The 21,093-nt window shown below is 44.9% G+C and overlaps 1 protein-coding gene across 1 annotated transcript in view; it reads right to left on the minus strand.

The window, feature by feature from the left end:
• Window positions 1–21,093, minus strand: part of PPIL2 (peptidylprolyl isomerase like 2) — a 102,993-nt gene that overhangs the window by 47,526 nt on the left and 34,374 nt on the right. The window contains exons 8-12 of the mRNA XM_048514446.1: window positions 19,651–19,740; window positions 10,895–10,970; window positions 9,785–9,945; window positions 8,463–8,538; window positions 4,639–4,745 (exon numbers count right to left, since the gene is read on the minus strand). Coding sequence (XP_048370403.1) covers window positions 4,639–4,745; window positions 8,463–8,538; window positions 9,785–9,945; window positions 10,895–10,970; window positions 19,651–19,740 — 510 coding nt within the window. The remainder of the gene's footprint in view (window positions 1–4,638; window positions 4,746–8,462; window positions 8,539–9,784; window positions 9,946–10,894; window positions 10,971–19,650; window positions 19,741–21,093) is intronic.

Genomic DNA, 21,093 nt, shown 5'->3' on the forward strand with positions numbered 1-21,093 from the left:
AGTTCAGTTAAGAACATTAACACATTTCCCCAGTTTCTCTTTTAAACTGGCCTAGGATCACTCCTTTCACCAGAGCTATTTCCTGCAAAACATTTCGGGATCACTCTATCAACTTTACAGCTAGCTCCCTAGATCACTGGCAAAATATTCCTCCTGATCCAAAATCCCATTGTGTTCCTTTTTACTCCAGAGGAGAATCCTCCACCAAACAGCTGGATGCTCATACTTCTGTCTGTAAACTTCTCCATCAGTCCACCATAAACAAACTCTGTCTGTAAACTTCTCCATCAGTCCACTGTCAATTGTCAACTGTCAGAACTCTCTGACAGCCGTTCTCAGAATTCTGTTGAATTCCCTGACAATCAAGGAGGTTCTGTAACCAGGGCAACTCTTCAGAATGTAGCTGTCTGTCACAGGGGAAAGCAACACAAGTATTTTGTCTGAGATTTGTAAAGGGAGCTTTGTGGCTCCAACAAGCACACTGCCTTTGGGACAGAGACCGTTTCAGCCTCCCCTTCAGCACAGCTTTCATGACCTCAAACTACCTCATGGAGCCACTAACATGTTTCTCTGGTTGCTGCAGGTAATTTTTGCAATGGAGCAGCTATTGGCTCCACTGCAAAAATGACATATAGCAATGTGTCATGATTTTTCCGATAGTGGATCCCCAGGGCAATTTGAGGACATGAAAACAGCACAGGGGAGGGGAAGGCTAATGCTGCTTCTCCCCACATGCATGCGGTTGGAAGCTAAAAAAAGATCCTCATGCCATCCCCCAACAAAACATGACGCCTGCGTGAAGATCAGCCTCGCTAGGTCAGTATATTCATTTTTCACTGCTGAGCGAAACCCACCTCAGACTGAAGGGACCAATCTCTCCCTGCTGTGATGCGGCCAAGTTCATGCTTCTTGGGTTGGCACTGCCCTTGGATGAGACTTCAGCAACGCCAAGAATGTGAGGTTCTCGGGTTCACAGAGCAACCATCTCGATTTGGGAGCCTCCCCTCCAACCCCACATTTCTTGCAGCAATGCCGACAACGTGGGGATGTTTTCAGTTCCATAGTGTTAACGATTTCCCTGCTTTCCCCCACTCTGTTTATACCATCTGCCGCTGCCTTGAATTGATGATGAATCGCAGTATCGATTCTCTCTTAATTAGATCGATACAAAACACTCCTCACTTTGTCTTGTGTTTCTTCAGCAGAATTTTAGCTCTATCGATAGTGGCTGTACATTCCAGGTTGCTGGCAAGACAGGCTGCTAACATATCCTTTATTCCCCCTTCCTTTGCTTACTACAAGCTCCGTTCCACATTCCCCGCACTGCATACAACCACAGCTCAATCCTTGGTCTTCCCCGGGTGGGAATGAGTCAGCAGAGGAGAACAGCCTATAGGGACATGGGGTCACCCATGTCCCTGGGCGAATGTCTTTCAGTCCTGGGGGGGGCAATGCCCCCCAGCCTCCATGCAGCTAAAGTTTTTCACTGCTGCAATTCCCAGACTCTTTGGCTACATTGAATAAGGGAACGTGTTCCACGGTAGATTCATGTTTCCGTTGCTACTTCATTTCTTTCAGCTTGCCGAAGTCCTTCTTGGGGTACTAGTCATACAAACAAATAATGTTCACTAGTCCCATCCTACACATATAGAGCACCTTCCTTATGAGGAGAGGCTGCAGCGTTTGGGGCTCTTTAGTTTGGAGAGGAGACGTCTGAGGGGGGATATGATTGAAGCCTATAAAATTATGCATGGAGTAGAAAATGTTGACAGAGAGAAATTTTTCTCTCTTTCCCACAATACTAGAACCAGGAGGCATCCATTGAAAATGCTGGGGGGAAAGAATTAGGACTAATAAAAGGAAACACTTCTTCACGCAACATGTGATTGGTGTTTGGAATATGCTGCCACAGGAGGTGGTGATGGCCACTAACCTGGATAGCTTTAAAAAGGGTTTGGACAGATTTATGGAGGAGAAGTCGATCTATGGCTACCAATCTTGATCCTCCTTGATCTCAGATTGCAGATGCCTTAGCAGACCAGGTGCTCGGGAGCAGCAGCAGCAGCAGGCCATTGCTTTCACCTCCTGCATGTGAGCTCCCAAAGGCACCTGGAGGGCCACTGCAAGTAGCAGAGTGCTGGACTTGATGGACTCTGGTCTGATCCAGCAGGCTAGTTCTTATCTTCTTAAAATGTCTTACTTGCCTTTCAAACAAGGAGCCTTCCCAAAGCTAGCTGCTGAGACACTGCAACAATAAAATCACTTCAACAAAGACTACCGGTAAGTGAGATCTAAAACCAAAGTTGAAGCCAGTAAAGCATTCATCAACAGTCAGAAGGTAGTATCTTAATCACCAAAGGCCTGTATGAACAAATGGGTCTTTATGGTCCTCTAAAAACACAAAAGATCCCATGAACTCCCTACTCTGAATCCCGACTGTATTATGCCTGTCTGTGATACACTCACACCCTGAATAGCAGCCCAGAACAGGACAAACGCACATCCACCCCTCCTCTTATCCCCCTAATTCCCATTACGCTAAAATGACATCCTTTGGCAATATCCAGTGTCTAATCTTGTGAATAGTTTACAAGTACATTGTAAGCTCCACTTGGCTTCTCTGTGCAGGCAAAAGGCTGCTTAATTTGACCATATTTAATCTATGCAAATAAAGGGAAGAAGCAGATGGCACAAGGCCCGTGTTTCAGTGGATCTGGCTGCGTATTAGCATTCACTATTCCATTTTCAATAGGCCCTTGAGAATTTCTGTTTTGCAGAGAGCAGGGAAGGAAAGTGTGCCCCAAGACGGCAACGAATGATTGATGGGGGCAACGCTCAAAACGCCAGGCAGGGAATTTAGACCTAGGCTCCTGAGGACAGACACAGATTCTGGCGGAAGAATCGGCACAGGGAACGGAGCACATCTCGACATGCTGAATTAAAGGACTGGAAACAGTCTGTTCATTTTGGGGCCGTTCCAAACAGCTCCTGCCCCAGCACTCCCTGACTTCCATCTTCTCCTCTGGATGTTACCCAACAAATACACAAGCAAAGGGAAAAAGAGGCGAGCATCAAAGTCCCGGGAATCACCCTGGAATGACACAGTGCTGAAATACTGGTCTTCTGCCGGCTGAATCATGGCCGGTCCCTCGCATGTCAAGCCAACAAACCTCCTGCTTTTGGGTGTCCATCTGAGAGAAAAGAAAAGAGCTAGCTGGGGGGAGGGTGTGTGAAATTCTTCCAGCGGGTGATTTCTGCTGCTCCTCCTCCCTTAGTGCTATAAATCATGGAACGTGACCTTTCTCCGGATTCTACTTCCATTGCAATTCTGCTGTCAATTCATTGCCCTGTTTTTTTTTAATTAGCATGTGAAAAGGCAAACAAATCAACTTGTACGCAGCACCCTCTGAGCAAAAAAATGTAATTGGGTGGATAGGACACCCATTCATTTCCCCCTTGCTCAAGCACTCATCTCATTTTGCTGACAGCTGTTTGCAGTTATGGACGGATGGAATCAAACACCTTAAATCACTTCTCATTTGTGCGTCCATAAAGATGGAACGCTCTCTTCATTCAGGCTATTTTTATCCCCTCCCGAGCCCATTTAAGTATTTAGATACGAGCATCTTAAAGAAAGAAATGTTTCGTTTCCAGGAAAAAGTCAGTAACCTACTCTCTACTCACAAGCTATAAATCAAACACCTAAGGCCACAACATTTAAGGAACTAAACTTGGCTACATGGATCAAATTTGTAAAAAATATTTTGATTGACTAAAAAAACTGCCTCCCAACAATCCACCAAGGTTATTTTAAATAAAACATTTATTTAAAAAAAAAACCCAGATGGCAAGTGTCATCTTAGAAGGAAATGTTGAGAGAGAAGCAAAATGTTTTCTTAAAGGCATTGTTTGTTTTGATCCATTGGGGCATCCCCTTAAAAAAAAATAAGCAGAACGTCAGGAGAGAATGCTGCTAGAACACGGCCATACAGCCCGGAAACCACACAGCACCCAAGTGATTCCGGCCGTGAAAGCCTTCGACAATACAATAAGCAGAACATTTCCCTCCTTTTGAACTATCAGGCTTGTTTGTCCTTGTATGAAAATACCTGCAGATTTAGGGTAATTAATTAGCTGTAAAACCAAGCAATAGCAAGGAGGAGTGGACTTTTGCATAAACGTTAAGTAATTTCCCTCTCCTGTCACTGACAAGCCAAAGGAAATCCCTCCCCTATTGACAGGACATGGCACCAGGTCAGAGCCACAAGCCAGATATCTTTGGACTAAGGATCACCAGTATCACCTACAGTCCAGGGGTGTCCAACTCTTCAGATGTTAATGGACTTCAGATGTTAATGGACTACAATTCATGGACTACAATTCCCATCAGCCCCTGTGGCTGATGGGAATTGTAATCTATGAACATCTGAAGCACCAGAGTTGGACACCCTTGACTATACCATGGCTTGCTTTTGTGACCAAAACAGATTCATTCTACAACTTTGATCGTGAAATGGTCCAGTTTGGTTTTAGTATAAATCGCATTGGCAGCTGCTGCGACAGAAGAGCAGTTGGTAAATAAGCCAAAAGGGAGACAGAGATGCCTCTGAGAGGTCAACCTCCCCGGTCGTACCGTACCATGTCACAGTGCAGTTCCAGGTTGAGGTCCCCTTTGTTGGTGTGCAGACGCACGTAGCCTTTCTTCTTGACGTACTGGTACCGCACCACGTCATCCTCGATGGCAGCTGCCCGCAAAACCAAAGGGCGGGTTAGCAAATGTGTTAGCTAATTTGTGCCGGCTGTTTGTGAATATCAAGTGTTAGATGACAAATTCTCCCAGAGACCTCACCTCCACATATGGTGACTTCAGATGATTAATTTTGCGTTAATCTGCTGTGCTGCTTTTATTCAGAAAGCTATTCTTAATCAGGCCCAAGTCTGGGTTTGGAAGGGTCAGGTAAAACGTCATGCTAATTATAATAATTTCCCAGTAATTAGGGGAATCGGCTTCAAACAAAGCCACAGCGTGAGAAGCCTATTAAGCTGCAGGATCAACAATACATTTAAAAGAATTTTTTGTTTGTGTTGTTGTTTTTAGGTCCCTTGGCTAGCTCTGAAGCATTTATACTCATTTGTGAAATGGCCTGTGTTTTGTTTTTTTTTACAAATAGAGAGTAGCTTGCTGGAGGCACACCAGTAGGGGAGGAGGTGCAGTCCCATTAGAGTTGGTAAAAGGTCTGGAGAAAAATGTACTGTCCCTTTAATTGAGACTTAACCTCTGAAAATTGGGCAGGTGAAGCTCTTATTGACATGGACCCCATCACATCACCTGGCAAATAACACCCCATTTAAAAAGGTAAAGGTAATTCCCCATGCAAGCACTGAGTCATCATAAGGTGACATCACATCACAACATTTACTAGCCTAACTCTGTTTATGTGCCACTGCCTACCCCAAGCACCTACACTTTACCCCCAGGGCAAGTTGAGGACTCATTTTACCGACCTTAGAAGGATGGAAGGCTGAGTCAACTTTGAGCTGGCTACCTGAAACTGGCTTCTGCCGGGATCAAACTCAGATCATGGGCAGAGCTTTTTGACTGCAGCACTGCAGTTTACCCCTCTACGCCTTGGAGCTCTTAACACTTTATTATGCCCCTGTTAAAAAGACAGAACATTTGTTCTCCAGGCAGTTGGCAACCCCACACTGTGGACAAGTTCTTCAATCCCTTCTTTGTAGCATGATGTATTTGTGAATGAAGACAAAGTCATACTGCCCACAAGGCCTCTGGCGGAAGCAAGGGGCACCAAGGACCGAGCACCAGGATCAACCTCCAATGCCAGACGAAATGCCCATGCTGCCCCCAACCTCTCTCTGCCAACTAATCTACACAGTGGCTCAAAGCACCAAAACTATTCATATAGTATGATTTCATCAGAAACTTTTCTACAAAGGTAAATCTTTCAAAATGGCTAGCAGAACAGAAGGAGGCAACAAAATGACTCAACATTCAGCACCTGCCATTATCACAGGATAGCTGCCAGGGGCTGATTGGCTACGAAGGTCACTGAGCAAAGGCTTGTTGGACCAATGACCTGGAAAAGCCCCTCTAGTCCCAAGCCAGGGGCAGCAACTCCTGCCAACATGAGCTGGTGGCCTCAACCCCACGCTGAGAACAAAGTCCAGCCCCATGTTGGGCAAGGAACAAGGTGCTCTACTCAGCATGGAACTGGCAGGTTTGGGGCTGGGCTGGGGTTCTCTTCCCAGGCTGTTTTTTTTTATTCCCAGCCTGCCCCAACAGCTGCAGCTATCACTTGATACCCCAAAGAAATGAAGTTGTCACCATCTAATAATCACAAGGATGATCAACATGGAGAGTTAATTGTACTGGGCTGGTACCAGCTGGCCAAACATCTGGTGTGGAGCAGGGAGAGAATGCTTTGTCTCCTGCCTACTCAGCACTGCTGGGCTTCCCGCAACACTAAAGGGCATCCCTGTGCCAACATAACTGTTGGAAGAGAAGGACTTTATGCTGTTATGCTGTTTCCTGCCTCATCCTACAGAGGGGTTTTTACTATAGATAGCCAGTGGCTAGATAGGGACCTAGGAATTGACACCTTTATCATGCTGGCGCTATCCCTTTGATGTTAGACTGATACTCTCAGGGACTTCCTTCCTTCCGGCTCCTTCCTCGACCTCTCTCCATCTTATTTCTAGTATGCCTAGAGGAAGGATGGACGCTCTGTGCATCCATCCCCATCCAGCTAGATTAGGATAGCATAGTGACTCTATCTACCTACCTTTCTATCCAGAATGGAGTTCACGAATAAATACTCTTTTTATTAGATTAGAAACTACAACTGACTCTGACTTTCTTTTGTGTAAGCTTGCCGCACATTGGGATCCATCACGTGCACGCACATGAGGTAGGGCTTCTGCTGTGCTGTTTAAGCCACCCGTGCACTCTGCTAACTACGAATAGGGATAATCTCCAAATACCAGGAGCTCTTATCCCAACAATAACATCCAACTTGACCCACTCCACTATGAACAGGCTCTGTGTACAGGGTTGAAATATCACAATATAGTAAGATTTCCACTGTGCCTAAGCTTGCTAGATTTGGCCTGTTCTGCACATTACATTACTGCTCAGATGCCTGCTGGATGGATAGGAAGAAGAAGAAGAGTTTGGATTTATACCCTACCTTTCTCTCCTGTAAGGAGACTCAAGGTGACTTACAAGCTCCTTTCCCTTCCTCTTCCCACAACAGACACCTGGTGAGGTAGGTGGGGCTGAGAGAGTTCTGAGAGAACTGGGACTAGCCCAAAGTCATCCAGCAGGAATGTAGGAATGAGGAAACACATCTGGTTCACTAGATAATTATTTATTTATTTATTTATTTATTTATTTATTTATTTATTTATTTATTTATTATTTAGATGTTTATACCGCCCCATCCCCATAAGCCTCTGCTACTCAGGTGGAGGAGTGGGGAATCACACTCAGTTCTCCAGCTTAGAATCCACCTGCTCTTAACCACTACACCATGCTACCTCCCCACCCTCCCATATACAGGGAGAGTTTAACATTCTTACCAGCCTGTTGTCACAGGCAATGAAATGGAAACTGAGCAAGGAGGCAAAGTATAAAGCTTATTCTGTGACTATTCTTGAAATCAAGGTGAGACCACCTGATTCAACACAGAAGTCTCTCACCCATAGTAACTAATCTGTAATAACTTCTGCAATAACCCAGCCTTCTGAGTGGTGAAAGTGTGCTCACCCAGCACAAAAGATCTGGCAATGTAAAGCAATCACCCTTCAGAGGTAGATCCGTTCATCCTTGTTTTAGGTCCTACTTACACCTTCATATTTTGACACTTGGGGGTAGGGTGCATCCCCATGACATGGACTCTTGGGCTGGCAAGTCTCTCTCAAGCTCTTTCGTTGCCAAGCAACCGGCACTTGCAAAATGGAAATCACAGTGCGTGCCATCAATTCGTGAACAGCTATCACAACTAGCTGACTTGTCAGTCTGTGCAAAAAGCTAAAAAAAATCTACAGAAAACAAGGCAAGTTTGAAACATCCGGAAATGAATTGGTCCTCTTTCGATGAATGTTTTGGAACTGGTTAAAATTGGCTGATATCGGTCATATGTTCAAGCCTTGAAGATTTCTGACCAAGGTGGGAGAACTCCCCACCACCAATGATAGGAAACGTGCTCCCTTTTGGGCCACATTGCACTGCAGAGTGTTTGGGGGCTATTAAATCCCTACACTCATGCCAAGATAATTCTCTGTTGGAAGAAGGACGGGAAACCAGGGAGAGGTTACTGTTCTCAAGCATCCCCATCCTGCCAATGGCTCTCACAAGCAACCAGCACTTGGTTATACAAATGTTTCCAGCCAGCACGGAACAAACCGAAGGACCACATGCTGGCAAGTAGAGGAACTATAAGTACCTGCTTCGTGCATCGTTTCTGGAGCCATGGCCGTGGATGTGAAGGAAGCGCTCACTCTGCCGGTTGAGTAATGAGCCTGTTGAACAACAAAAGGGTGTTTAAAACGTTGCCACACACGTTGACTCTCACACAAAGCAACAGCCGCTCAGGGGGATGTCTGGGAAAACGAGGATGTTCTAACGTGGCACCAAAACTTTCAAAACCAGGCAAATGCTTTCCACAGCTGAGGGCGGAGGCAAGCAAGAAGGCCTCGTTCCTTGAAACTACCATCTGCCTTTCAGAAGATGGAGCTGAAGGACAGCCCCTCAAAACAACCACATGTGCCAGCCTCCAAAAACAACCACATCAGTTCTTTTTTAAATGTGGGTTTCCTTTGACTTATTACTATCTTCACTGCTTTCATTTTAATTTTTTGCATTATTTTCAACTTGTCCCAACCTTCCTTTAATATGTTGTAACATAAAAACTGTGGGGTATAAATGTTTTAAATAAATAACTGAGAAATGTGTTATTGGTAAGTCTGGCAATGCACGCTTGCATTTTCTTTAAGAGTTATTAAATCCCAGAACACTCTAAAAAGCCAAAAGCTATAAAAAGGACAGAAGAGGTAATAAAATCGACATGACAAAACAAGAGTTAAAAGAAGTATAAATAATACTATTTACCCATATTCCTTCCTCAGTGTAGGGGATTGGGGTGGGGGATGGAAAAGGGGGTAGGAAAAAGGGTGTGTGTGGAAATCTGCAGTCACATCCAAGCTACCTTCCCCAATCTGCTGGAAGCCGGGTCTGTGCGGGGAAGCTGGTGTGCTTCTCCAGCTGCTTTCCAGGCCTGCAGGGGGAGGAGGGGGCGGGTGTCCAAAATGTGTCCCCCCCCCCACGTGAACCAGGCAAATGGCACTTGGGTCAAATGATCCCCCTCCCCTCCCAAGATACGCCAGTGTCCTCTCCTTTGGCATCAAATGGCCTTGGCAGATGCCTATCATGCCAACACTTGACTTTATCCCCATCCTCCATAAGGGGGGATATCGCATTGGCTTCATTGTTAACCCACTTTTGTAAGAAAAAGATATGCAAGCCGGGAAGCAAGAGCTGCCTTAAATCAGATTTTTATCCCATAGAAAGGAGCCTCTGAAAGCACAGCTACTGATAAGCACTCGGGTCAAGTCCTTGTCAATCAAAAAGCTACAGGAGGGGAACAGTGAAGCCGCTCCTGATTAGCTGGGCTGATTTCCTGCTGATGGACCATTCAGCCACTCTCTTCTGCTCTTTCTCAATACCCATTTAGAGCCACCGGTTAAAGAATCAGCCAAGTCAACTTACTGCATTCAGCTTGTCTACTTTTTTCTTCTCAGGGGCCTTCATGGTGGCCGCGAGAACATCATCGCCTTTGAATTCTTTGTACAGCTCCGACAAGGTCTCTCTCGTCTCGACGTTTGTGTTTTTCAGGTAATACGATGGATCCGATTTTGCCTTCTCCTCGTCTACAAAACAACACTACAATCATCGCAGTGATTCTGAGAATGAGCCTCTCAATAGTCAAGTCATTTTGTTCCCTACCTGACCGATTGTGTTACAATAAAAATACCACAGCTATGCTTCCCCCCCTCCGCCCCGCCCCGCCCCGCCTGAAGAAATAGTATCGACAGCAGAAAGAGTGTGGGGGTGAAGGAGATTCTGAAAAGGCCTCATGAGTTTTTTCCAAAGGGGTTGAAATCTAAAGGGTGTTGAATGGAAGAGCAAAACAGCGGGAGATTCCAGTTGGTCTTTAATGGCTGACTGAAACCACTAGGCTGGCTTGTCACGACCAAGTCTCCTCAGCAAGGACATAGACACGCACTTGCTTAGGTTTCTAGGCTTGGCGATCTTTCCCAGGGGCCCTGTAGGATGCAAATCCTCCCTTTTGGAAATTTATTTCTATTTTATTAAATTTATATCCTGCCCATTCCCAACCAGAGTCAAGCTCAGGGCAGCTTACAAAAATGTAAAACATACCTAATACAATAAACCGGTATGATAAATTAAGAATGTTAAAACCTTAGCACTGAATGTACTGATGGTGATTAATAAAACCGCAGCATCCTATAATAACCTATAATGTATATCTTCCCGCCTAAAATGGAAACTAGTTTCTCTTTTCCAAAGCAAATAAGCTTTCCTCCAATTTATCAGTGCAAGAAGAAGAAGAAAAGTTGGATTTACATCCCCCCTTTCTCTCCTGTAGGAGACTCAAAGGGGCTTACAATCTCCTTTCCCTTCCCCAGCCTCAAGATGAATTCTGGTGACCTCAAGAGCTCTCTCGCTACTTTGTGACTTTTTAACTGGCCATCATAAAGGTATTATATGCTACTGCTGACATTTGTTTAATGTACTTTGCATTTACACGCTATGGGTTGCTTCAAATTTCTCCTGTGCTGTCAGCTTCATTCTTACCTGGATCCGTCACTTTCAAGTTGTTCTTAACGTGGAAAAAGCTGGAGACATTAAATTTGTCCAAGTTGGTTGGATCCTAAACAAGCAAGCAAACAACTGAGCACATGTGGTACACAAAGGCATGTAAAGGTTAAAATACCAACAAGTTTTGAAGAAAGCTAAGGTTGTACAACCCCTAACTCTGGGTAGATGTTTCACACACATGACCCCACATATAGATCCAAATACAGTGAATTTAACTTGGGTTACCAATCCCCAAGTGGGGTCTGGTGTTAGCCTTCCCAAATACCCATGCCCAGAGGGGAATTCCCTGCTCCCAGTCCCAATCTCCTACCTTTGAAAAATTGAGGGAAAGGAGAAAAAATGGTCTCCGTTGTGACACCCTAGGAATTCCCCATAGTCTCTATGGTCTTTACTACAGTGGTTCGGGGAAATTCTTCCCTGGATGTGATATAGCATCTTCCCAAACACCAAACTCCCAGCGACTGCCACCAAAATCTCCCAGCATTTGCCCAGAAAGTGTTGGGAACCTACCTAGAGTTCTCCCAGAATTTCACTTGCTCTGCAGATCACAGAGATCAGTTCCCTGGGAGAAAATGGCAGCTTTGGAGGACAGCCCAAATGACATCACATCCTTGCTGAGGTCCCTCCCCAAACTCTGCCCCCTGAGGCACCCCCCCCCCCCCAATCTCCAGGAATTTCTCAAGTTGGCAACCTTATATTTAACAGATGTTGAACTTATTGGTTATAGTACAGTGGTTCTCAACCTGGGGGTCGGGACCCCTTTGGGGGCCGAACAACCCTTTCACAGGGGTCGCCTAAGACTCTCTGCATTAGTGTTCTCCATCTGTAAAATGGATAAATGTTAGGGTTGGGGGTCACCACAACATGAGGAACTGTATTGGTCGCGGCATTAGGAAGGTTGAGAACCACGGTCATAGTATATTACACTATCACGCCCATTTAGTTCTGTATTCTCTTCGGTATTCTACAGCAGCTCTTTAAAGTCTCGGGCAGAGCAAGGTCTTTTTGCAGCACCTGCCAGAGATTCAATCTGGGACCTTATGAATGAGAAGCAAGGCTCTATCAGAGAGTTACATCCCCGACCATTTGTGCCATCCAATGGAAACAGATTGATGTAGGGATCTATGAGAATGTAATTTAGAATGCATCTTTCAAAAAGGAAGAGCAGTAAAAAGGAAGAGCAGCACTTAGTGCTTTGATTGTGTGTTGCTACATGGCTGGGGGTTGGGCCTGATGGCCCTTGGGGTCTCTTCCAACTCTATGATTCTACTGGCAGACATATGGGTCCTAAACCAGGCAGCTTCACGCACCCGAGTGGGCTGTAATGGAGGAGATCTTCTTTCCCCACCAAACTTAGCTCATCAGGTCTGAGACGGCTGATCAACTGTTGGGGAAGGGGGAAAGGAGATACTCCCTCTTCCAACATGTGAGAAACGTTGGCAATGCTGAGTCATCTGTCTGGGGGTGTGCGCTCTGGGCAGGAACAACACACGTGATACCCACACATATTGGTTTCCTCCTACAGCCCTGTAATAAGCACAGCCACACGAGGAAAGATGTTTCCATGCATACAGCAAACTTGCCAGTTCTTGGCAACCCTCGTTGTACGTATTTATACACTGCCTTTCTGTGGTAGGGTTTGAACCAACAAAACAAAATGAAATTGTCTCAGAAGAGGATGACATGGACAGCCTGGCAAGGTTTTCGTCTTAAGAAGAAGAAGAACAGTTTAGATTTAAATCTCCCCCTTCCTCTACTGTAAGAAGACTCAAAGGGGCTTCTCATTTCCCTTACCCACTCACAACAAACACCCTGTAAGGTAGGTGGAGCTGAGAGAGCTCCGAAGAACTGTGACTAGCCCAAGGTCACCCAGCTGTGTTTGGAGTGCACAAGCTAATCTAGTTCACCAGATAAGCCTCCATAGCTCAAGCAGCAGAGAGAATATATTAGGCCTTGGGAAGAGTGAGGAACCGCTGCCTCCACAGTCATGGCATGGTCTATGTTTGCCAGCCCTGGGTTGGGAAATTCCTGGAGGTATTGCAGGTGGAACCTGGGGAGACAAGGGTTTGGGGAAGGGACAGCCATTGTGGAGTCCACCTTCCGAAATAGCCGATCTCTCAGAGGGAACTGATCTTTCTTACCCAGAGACCAGTTATTCTGACATAACTTCAGTCCCCGCCTGGAGATTGGCAACCCTAGCCCTATCCTAGTCACTTCAGAAAATGAAGAATATATCTACTGTCGTGACTCGTGAGATGAAATACATGGAATAAGATCATGTGTCACAAGTTTGTAGTGCACCCACAGAAAGGATGGCTTGTGGCACTACATTCTAACATTTTCCAGGTTTAAGCTACTGGGAGCTTAAGCTCCTTTCATCAGGTACAAATCATATGAAAGGAGATTTGACTCTTGAAAACTTATGCGCCCCCCCCCCTGCACCCAACTTGCTGGACTTTAATCTAGATCTGCTCTTGCAGATCAACATGGCTACCCTCTAGGGCCATGGTGGCAAACCTTTGGCACTCCAGGTGTTATGGACTACAATTCCTATCAGCTGATGGGAATTGTAGTCCATAACATCTGGAGTGCCAAAGGTTCGCCACCACTGCTCTAGGGTTGCCAGCTCTGGGGTGGGAAATATTGGGAGGTTTGGGGAATGGGGCCTAAAGAGGGTGGGGTTTCAGGATGGGACAGTCTTTAATGGGGTAAAATGACCTGGAGGACATTTTCTCCAGAGGAACTGACCTCTGTTGCCTGGAATCATAGAATCATAGAGTTGGGAGAGACCCCAAGGGCCATCAAGTCCAACCCTTTGCAATGCAGGAACACACGATCAAAGCACTTCTGACAGATGGCCAGCCAGCCTCTCTTTAAAAACCTCCAAAGAAGGAGATGCCACCACACTCCGAGGTAGCACATTCCACTGTCGAGCAGCCCTGACAGTCAGAAAGATTTTTACTGCTGTTTAGGTGGAATCTCTTCTCCTTCACCTTGAACCCATTACTTCTGGTCCTGGTCCCTGGAGAAGCAGAAAACAAGCTTGCTTCCTCACCATGACATCCCTTCAAATATCCAAACATGGCCATCATGTCACCTCTTAACCTTCTTTTCACCAAACGAAACATCCCCAGCTCCCTAAGTCTCTCCTCGTAGGGCATGGATTCCAGACCTTTTACCATTTTGGTTGCCCTCCTCGGGACCTGTTCCAGAGATCAGTTATAATCTCAGGAGATCTCCAGCCACTCCTTGGAAGTTGGCAATTCTACTACCCTCCCCAAACAGCAGCAACTATTAGCACTACTATCGCCACTACTAGTACTTAACAATGGGTACACATTTTGCATTTCCAGGGGACTGCTCTATTAAAAAAAAAACCCTCTTCATTTCAAGGTTACCTACTTGAGTACCTTGAAAGCTGAATTGACAGGGTCCCAAAATTAAGATTTTTCTAGAGGTATCAGGAGTGGGGAAGAGCCTAAAAACGTAACGGGAAGAAACACATTGGCGGCGAGGGGGAGGGGGGGTCTATGAGTAACATTTAGAGAACTGTCTAATACGTCAATACGGAGGAAATGGCATAATTCTAGATGAATGCAACATTGTGACTTGAGATAAGAAACCGTCCAATATTCCACTGCCACTAACTCACTACAGAGAGCCAATAGCTCCCCCTCTCATTAAATGATATAATTATGTCTTTCATTCATCCCTGAAATTGTTTGCTTCCACTGGTGAATAAATCTTTAGTTTTATTGCTGGCAGTAAAACCAAGACACATTTATGAAGTCAAGCACTGGGAGACGGCCCACTGAAGGCAATCCACTGGCTTCCTTGTTTTCTCCCGTTTCTTCTGCCCCATTTTAATTATTTTCTTTTGTCTTCCACTTCTGCTTGGGGAAACTAACGTGGGAGGCAGCCCACAAGATTTGGCTGAAGAAAATGGCTTTTCAATCCTTTAGCACCGGAAATCTGGGAACAAGAGACAAATGGGGTAGAATTCTTTTCAAATAAATAAACCCTAGGGAAAGCGTTTGGAAAGACGGTAAAATTGTCCTCTGGCCTTGAAGAAGAAGAAGAGTTGGATTTACATCCCCCCTTCCTCTCGTGCAGGAGACTCAAAGGGGCTTACAAACCCCTTCCCCTTCCTCCCCTCACAACAAACAACCTGTGCGGTAGGTGGGGCTGAGAGAGCTCCGAAAAGCTGTGACTAGCCCAAGGTCACCCAGCTGGAGTGTGTGGGAGTGCACAGGCTAATCTAATTCCCCAGATAAGCCTCCACAGCTCAAGCGGCAGAGCAGGGAATCAAACCCGGTTGAGCAGACCCCCTTTCACCCCATCAGAAACTGACTGAGAGTCTGCCTACAGAAGATGCTGGAACTGGATTCTACTTCTTCATTCCTCCCATGAGCATCCATTCAGAGGCGTAGCTGTGCACCCGGGTCACACACAGAATGTGCGAAAGCGATCCAGTTCACGGGAAAGGTCATTCACTCAAGGAATTCAGTCCTTGTCTACAGTGAATTCTTGGAGTGAATCTCTAAAATGTCAGATAGGACACGGGCTTTCCCAACACCTGCTAGCTGAGATCGTTTTTAACTGGAGGTGCAGGTGACTGAACCTGGCACCTACTGCATATACGAAGCAGGTTGCCCTACCACTGAACCCATCATAGCAGCCAATGTGACCCTGGAAAATCTGCCATTACAACAAAAAGTAGAAGTTGGCATCTTAGCACGAGCATCTTGCAACAATATGAGTTGAAACCTACTAGCTTTTCCACCTGTGTGGGAAGGCTGAGGGGTGATCACACTTGATCTCCTCATTGCAATCTTCTCTTGGGTGACTTTTTGTTCTTGCAGATCCCAAGATCCCTGGCACAGCGTATCCAGGAATCAAGCGGGGCCCTCCTCTCTCTAGCGTCTACGGAAAAGCTAACAGTATCCAGCCTATGATTTTGCAAACGCGAGCTAGCAACTGAACCCAAGAGAAGCGACTACTTTTTGATCTCCCTGTTCTTGCAACAAATAGCCACTCCATTTATATAATGCTAATAAGCAGGCTTTTTCTTCCTGTGACAGATGTTAAAGAGTTTGCATTAATGGATTATTCAGTTAGCCCTAAAGGAATACATGAAAGGAGGTTTCAACCATTCAAGACAAACCCACCCCCACCAGCTCTGTGCGTGTTTGTTATCTCTGTGCGTGCTGCTGCAAGGGCATGCATGCAAATCTTTCTGAATTTATGTGCACTGGCAAACAGCCTAATTTAGGTAAACGAAAATGCAGTTCCGTGGCCAGGAAAAAACTGAAGCAGAAGGAGACCAAATAAATCCACCCAGAAACAAAAGAGAAACCCCCTTAATTCCTGTCAAGGTACTCAAGCTACTGTAGGATTAGATTCTCATAGGCAAGCTTTCCATTTGAATAGGAGCCATTCAACAGTAGCAGAGTTGGGAAGGACCCCTGCTGGAAAACACTGACACTGATGTCCATCTCCCTTGAAAAGGGTCTTGGGTAGCAGGTGTTCTCCCCGTGAGGCCCTGAAGAGCCCCTGCCAATCAGAGCAGACAGTACTAGGTGAGTCAGATCAATCACTTAACTCAGTAAAAGGCAGCTTCAGACACTCATATGGCAGTAATAAAGATATCACCCTCTGAGCCTTTTGAAATGGTATTTAATTCACGCTTCTGCCTGCATAAATGTTGAGACTAACAGGTACAGTTATTCAAGAATAACCATCGATTGAAAATATTGAGATAGGAATGATAGAATCATAGAGTTGGAAGAGACCCCAAGGGCCATCAAGTCCAACCCACTGCCATGCAGGAACACACAGTCAAAGCACTCCTGACAGATGGCCAGCCAGCCTCTGTTTAAAAACCTCCAAAGAGGGAGACTCCACCACACTGCGAGGTAGCGCATTCTCTTCGAGCAGCCCTGACAGTCAGGAAGTTTTCCCCCGCTGTTTAGGTGGAATCTCTTTTCCTTCACCTGGAACCCATTCCTCCTGGTCCTAGTCTCTGGAGCAGCAGAAAACAAGCTTGCTCCCAAGTACAATAACCTGTAAACTTTGAGACAACAATAATGCCATTATTAATTATTTTAATCAGAGCCTGTGCAGATGATCCATCTGCCTGTTGATTCACCATGTGGGAAGCAAAGAAGCGCATGAGTGAGCAGGCTGAGTTGTCCACACAGTGTGAATGGAGGCAGAAGTGGTTGAATTTACTCTTCCCTCCATGATCACCACAGGCAACACTGAACATGGAGAGGAGGTGTAAGAACAAACTCTTTCTCTGCATGTTAACACTGTGCAGATAACTTGGTGATTGTGAAGAGATTGTGACTGTCCCTCCCACTCAGTGAGTCAACTTGTGGATTGGTCATCCAGAATAATAATAATGATAATAACTTGGATTTATACCCCACCTTTCTCTCCTTAGATGGGTGTTTAGCTCAAGGTGGCTTACAAGATCCTTTCCCTTCCTCTCAAGGTGGCTTACAAGCTCCTTTCCCTTCCTCTACCCACAACAGATACCTTCTGAGGCAGGTGGGGCTGAGGGAGTTCTGAGAGAACTGTGACTAGCCCAAGGTCACCAAGCAGGAATGTAGGATTGCAGAAACACATCTGGTTCACCAGATAAACCTCTGCCTCTCAGGTGGAAGAGTGGAGAATCAAACCCGGTTCTCCAGATTAGAATCCACGTGCTCTTAACCATTGCACCACGCTGGCTCTACACAGGGCTAAAGTGCCAAACCCTCCTCTCAAAGAAATACCACAGCAGATCACCAGAAGATGAGGGAAAAGACAATGTATGGGACAGCAGAGACTTTCACTTCCAAACATGGATCTAATGGCACCTCCAAGCTGCATATTTACTCTTTAAGAGAAGGTGCAGCGCTGACCAGGACAGGCTAACTCCTTAAAAGGGTAATACCTTTGACACTCAGGATCTTGCCTTGTTTGATTCAAGCTCTGACTCAATTGGTCCTTGCCTGGGGCAGTATATTCAGTATATCTACTGATTCTGTTGAAGAGAATGACACCTCACTCCAAACCTCCACAGCAGAAGTGATCTGACCCAGGGTTTTCTCATTTTGCAACTGAAGTCTCTTAGCCGCAGTTCTACAACTTCTCCTCTCACCTTGAGGGCCTAGAGATAAAAGGCACGAGGACACAGCTGCGTATTCACTGCCAGACTCAATACTGGGGAAGGGAACAGGAACCAGTATGGAGGCAGCTTTTCAGAAAAAAACCTTTTAAATGCTATTATTCTTTTATATTAACCGTGTTAGACTGATGTAACTTAATGCTTAGGCCTGAGAAAGTTGCGCCTTAGAAACAGATAGGTTTATTATAACTATAGGTGCGCACAAAACAACTGAGGTTTATTGCTTCGCTAAAGGATTACGTTTAAAGAGCTGATTTGTATAAGCAGTTAACTGAGATGCTATCTTGGACAGTGCTTTTATAGTGTTGTTTTAACATTAGAGAACCCTACTTCAATCTCTCAAGCCACCTGACCTAAAGAAAGATGCCTTTATTGTCTGCCGATAGAGAAGGCCTGATGAGGGAATTATACCCTCCAAATGCTGAATGGGAGGCAGTAGATTTTGCCATGTGTCACAATGTTCCAAACTTCAAGGTTACATCCTAGAGTCTTGGTCTCCATTCCCTGTTTTGGATGACACCTCCTTGCTTCTTCCTGTGATAAGAGTGCAACACTGTGGCAAGTTTATTGTTTTTTTGGCATGTAAATGGCCATCGCTAAACAGATGTTCTTCTTTTGGGTGACAGGGCTGCCTTCAAGATGCCCAGGGAGCGCATTACCATACTAAAATCCCCTCCTCCAGATGCTAAACGCCCACCTCTTTTGGATCATGTAACCTGTATAATGGCATGTAAAGGGTTTAACCTGTACTGATACATATAGGGATGGATCAAAGTGATATAATCAATTATGTACTCCAATTCCAATTTCCAAAATCTTTTAGTGGCATAAGAAGAACAATGAATCACAATAATCTATCAAATGACATAAAATGAGATAAAATTTGTATGTGAAACAAAATTAGTTAATTCACTCTTCTATTAAAATATAAAATTTACACTACTGCTTTAAAATTAAGGGTCTATAACTACAGGCTCTGGGCTGTTGTTTGACTTTATCCTGGAAATGTTCAAAGCTTCCGTGAAGAACTTGGCCACATCAGTTATGTACTCATGACTGATGGGTGTACTGCTATATAATGAAGAGCCGGTGTTGTATTAATTGCTTCTGCCTTGGCCAGAGAGCCTATCTTCGCTGCAGCTGAAAATCTTTAATTCACCTCTCGCCCCTGGAGTCTCTTAATGGACCTGGGGTCTCTGGGAACCTGATCCTGAGTCATGAATTATGATATCATCAGGGAGAAAGGTTACGCATACGAGGGTGTGTGACCCCACTCCGGCATAACGGCAGCTCTACCTGTAGAAGCCTGTTTCTGCGTACAGACTATATTCCCTGGCGGGGGGAGGGGGGGGAATCTCTTGACCCCTGGAATGTCGCAAGCTTCTTGTTTGCTTAAGTCACTGAAGATTTATTATCTTTAAAAAGGAGAGCAGAGCGGCTATTATTCTCCATGTCCTTTCATGGCCTTTTGCCAGTTTTGTTGAACATTTACAGCTAGCCAATGGAAAGCCACGCAGGTGTAGAACAGGGAAAACAACACACCAAAATTGACACTCACCTGTAGCGTGACAATATCTTGCCTAGTAAAAGGTTCATCTGTTAGCAGGTCCTTGTAGCTTTTTGTTTTTATGTTCAACTGTTCAACTGCCTAAAGAAAACAAGAATATGTGAGCAAAACGAGATGTAGACAAAGGAACATAAAATCCAAAAAGAGACATCAGGCTAATAATGTATAAATATATACTGTTTACAATCTTAGGAAAAAGGAAAAAAGTAATTTCTGAAGCACAGCTTGTAGTTAAATCTTGAACTAACAAGACACATTATTATTTATAATGTGCCATCAATGTAAATGACTTTTACGGAAGTCAAAAAGATCTTAGCAGAAGGAGCTCACACTTTAAATTTACTGCAAGGGAGACATCAAAGGGAAGGGAAGAAAGAAAGAGGAAGTGGAAGGTAAAGAGAACAATATGATACACATCAGGCCTTGGGTTTAGGAAAACAAGAAGACAGTAGAGAGTGTTCCACTTTGGACTGCAGGCAGAGGATCACATTTTGGAATGTTCCTCTAAAAAACTCTTTGCAAATGGAAAATTAGAACTGCAGGCAAAAGGGAGAAATGGAAGTCAAAGCTATCTCCCTGCCAAGGTAATGGAAGCTGCTAAGAATTTTTCAGTAGCTTTGAAAATTCATGTTAAAGTTCTGATGCCTCTTGGTTAGGTTTGATTTCCGAATTTAAATAATCCCATTTTCAAGTAGTTGGATCAAATGCTTTTATTTAATACTTACCTGCTTTGTGCATTGAATTTGTATTGGTTTTACTGATGTGAGATACTTCATATATGTCTCACCTAGATGAAAAATTTGGGGTTTGGTATTTTGTTTTTGGTTTTAACTAAAACAATTTTAACTATTATTATAAGCTGACTTGAACCACTAGAAAAGGCATGATATAAATGTTTTGAGGAAGGAAGGAAGGAAGGAAGGAAGGAAGGAAGGAAGGAAGGAAGGAAGGAAGGAAGGAAGGAAGGAAGGAAGGAAGGAAGGAAGGAAGGAAGGAAGGAAGGAAGGAAGGAAGGAAGGAAGGAAGGAAGGAAGGAAGGAAGGAAGGAAGGAAGGAAGGAAGGAAGGGAGGGAGGGAGGGAGGGAGGGAGGGATGTTATAGAGAGATGTTGCCTATAACGGTAAAAGTCGAAACGCCAATAGCAGTTTCCCGAATAAAGTAAACTAAAATAGCTTTTCTCCCTGCTGCTATTTGCAGTGGTACATTTTATAGAAGAGAACATCGAAATCCATCCTCAGAAGTGTGGAACTGAGTGGTGAGTTCTCTTACCCCAACCTCTTGTGTGTGCAACCAGAGCTTAGTTTTAGTAGGGAGGAAGAAGAAGAAGAAGAAGAAGAAGAAGAAGAAGAAGAAGAAGAAGAAGAAGAAGAAGAAGAAGAAGAAGAAGAAGAAGAAGAAGAAGAAGAAGAAGAAGAAGAAGAAGAAGAAGAAGAA

Source organism: Sphaerodactylus townsendi, linkage group LG13, assembly GCF_021028975.2.
Source record: "Sphaerodactylus townsendi isolate TG3544 linkage group LG13, MPM_Stown_v2.3, whole genome shotgun sequence".
Lineage (NCBI taxonomy): Eukaryota > Metazoa > Chordata > Lepidosauria > Squamata > Sphaerodactylidae > Sphaerodactylus > Sphaerodactylus townsendi.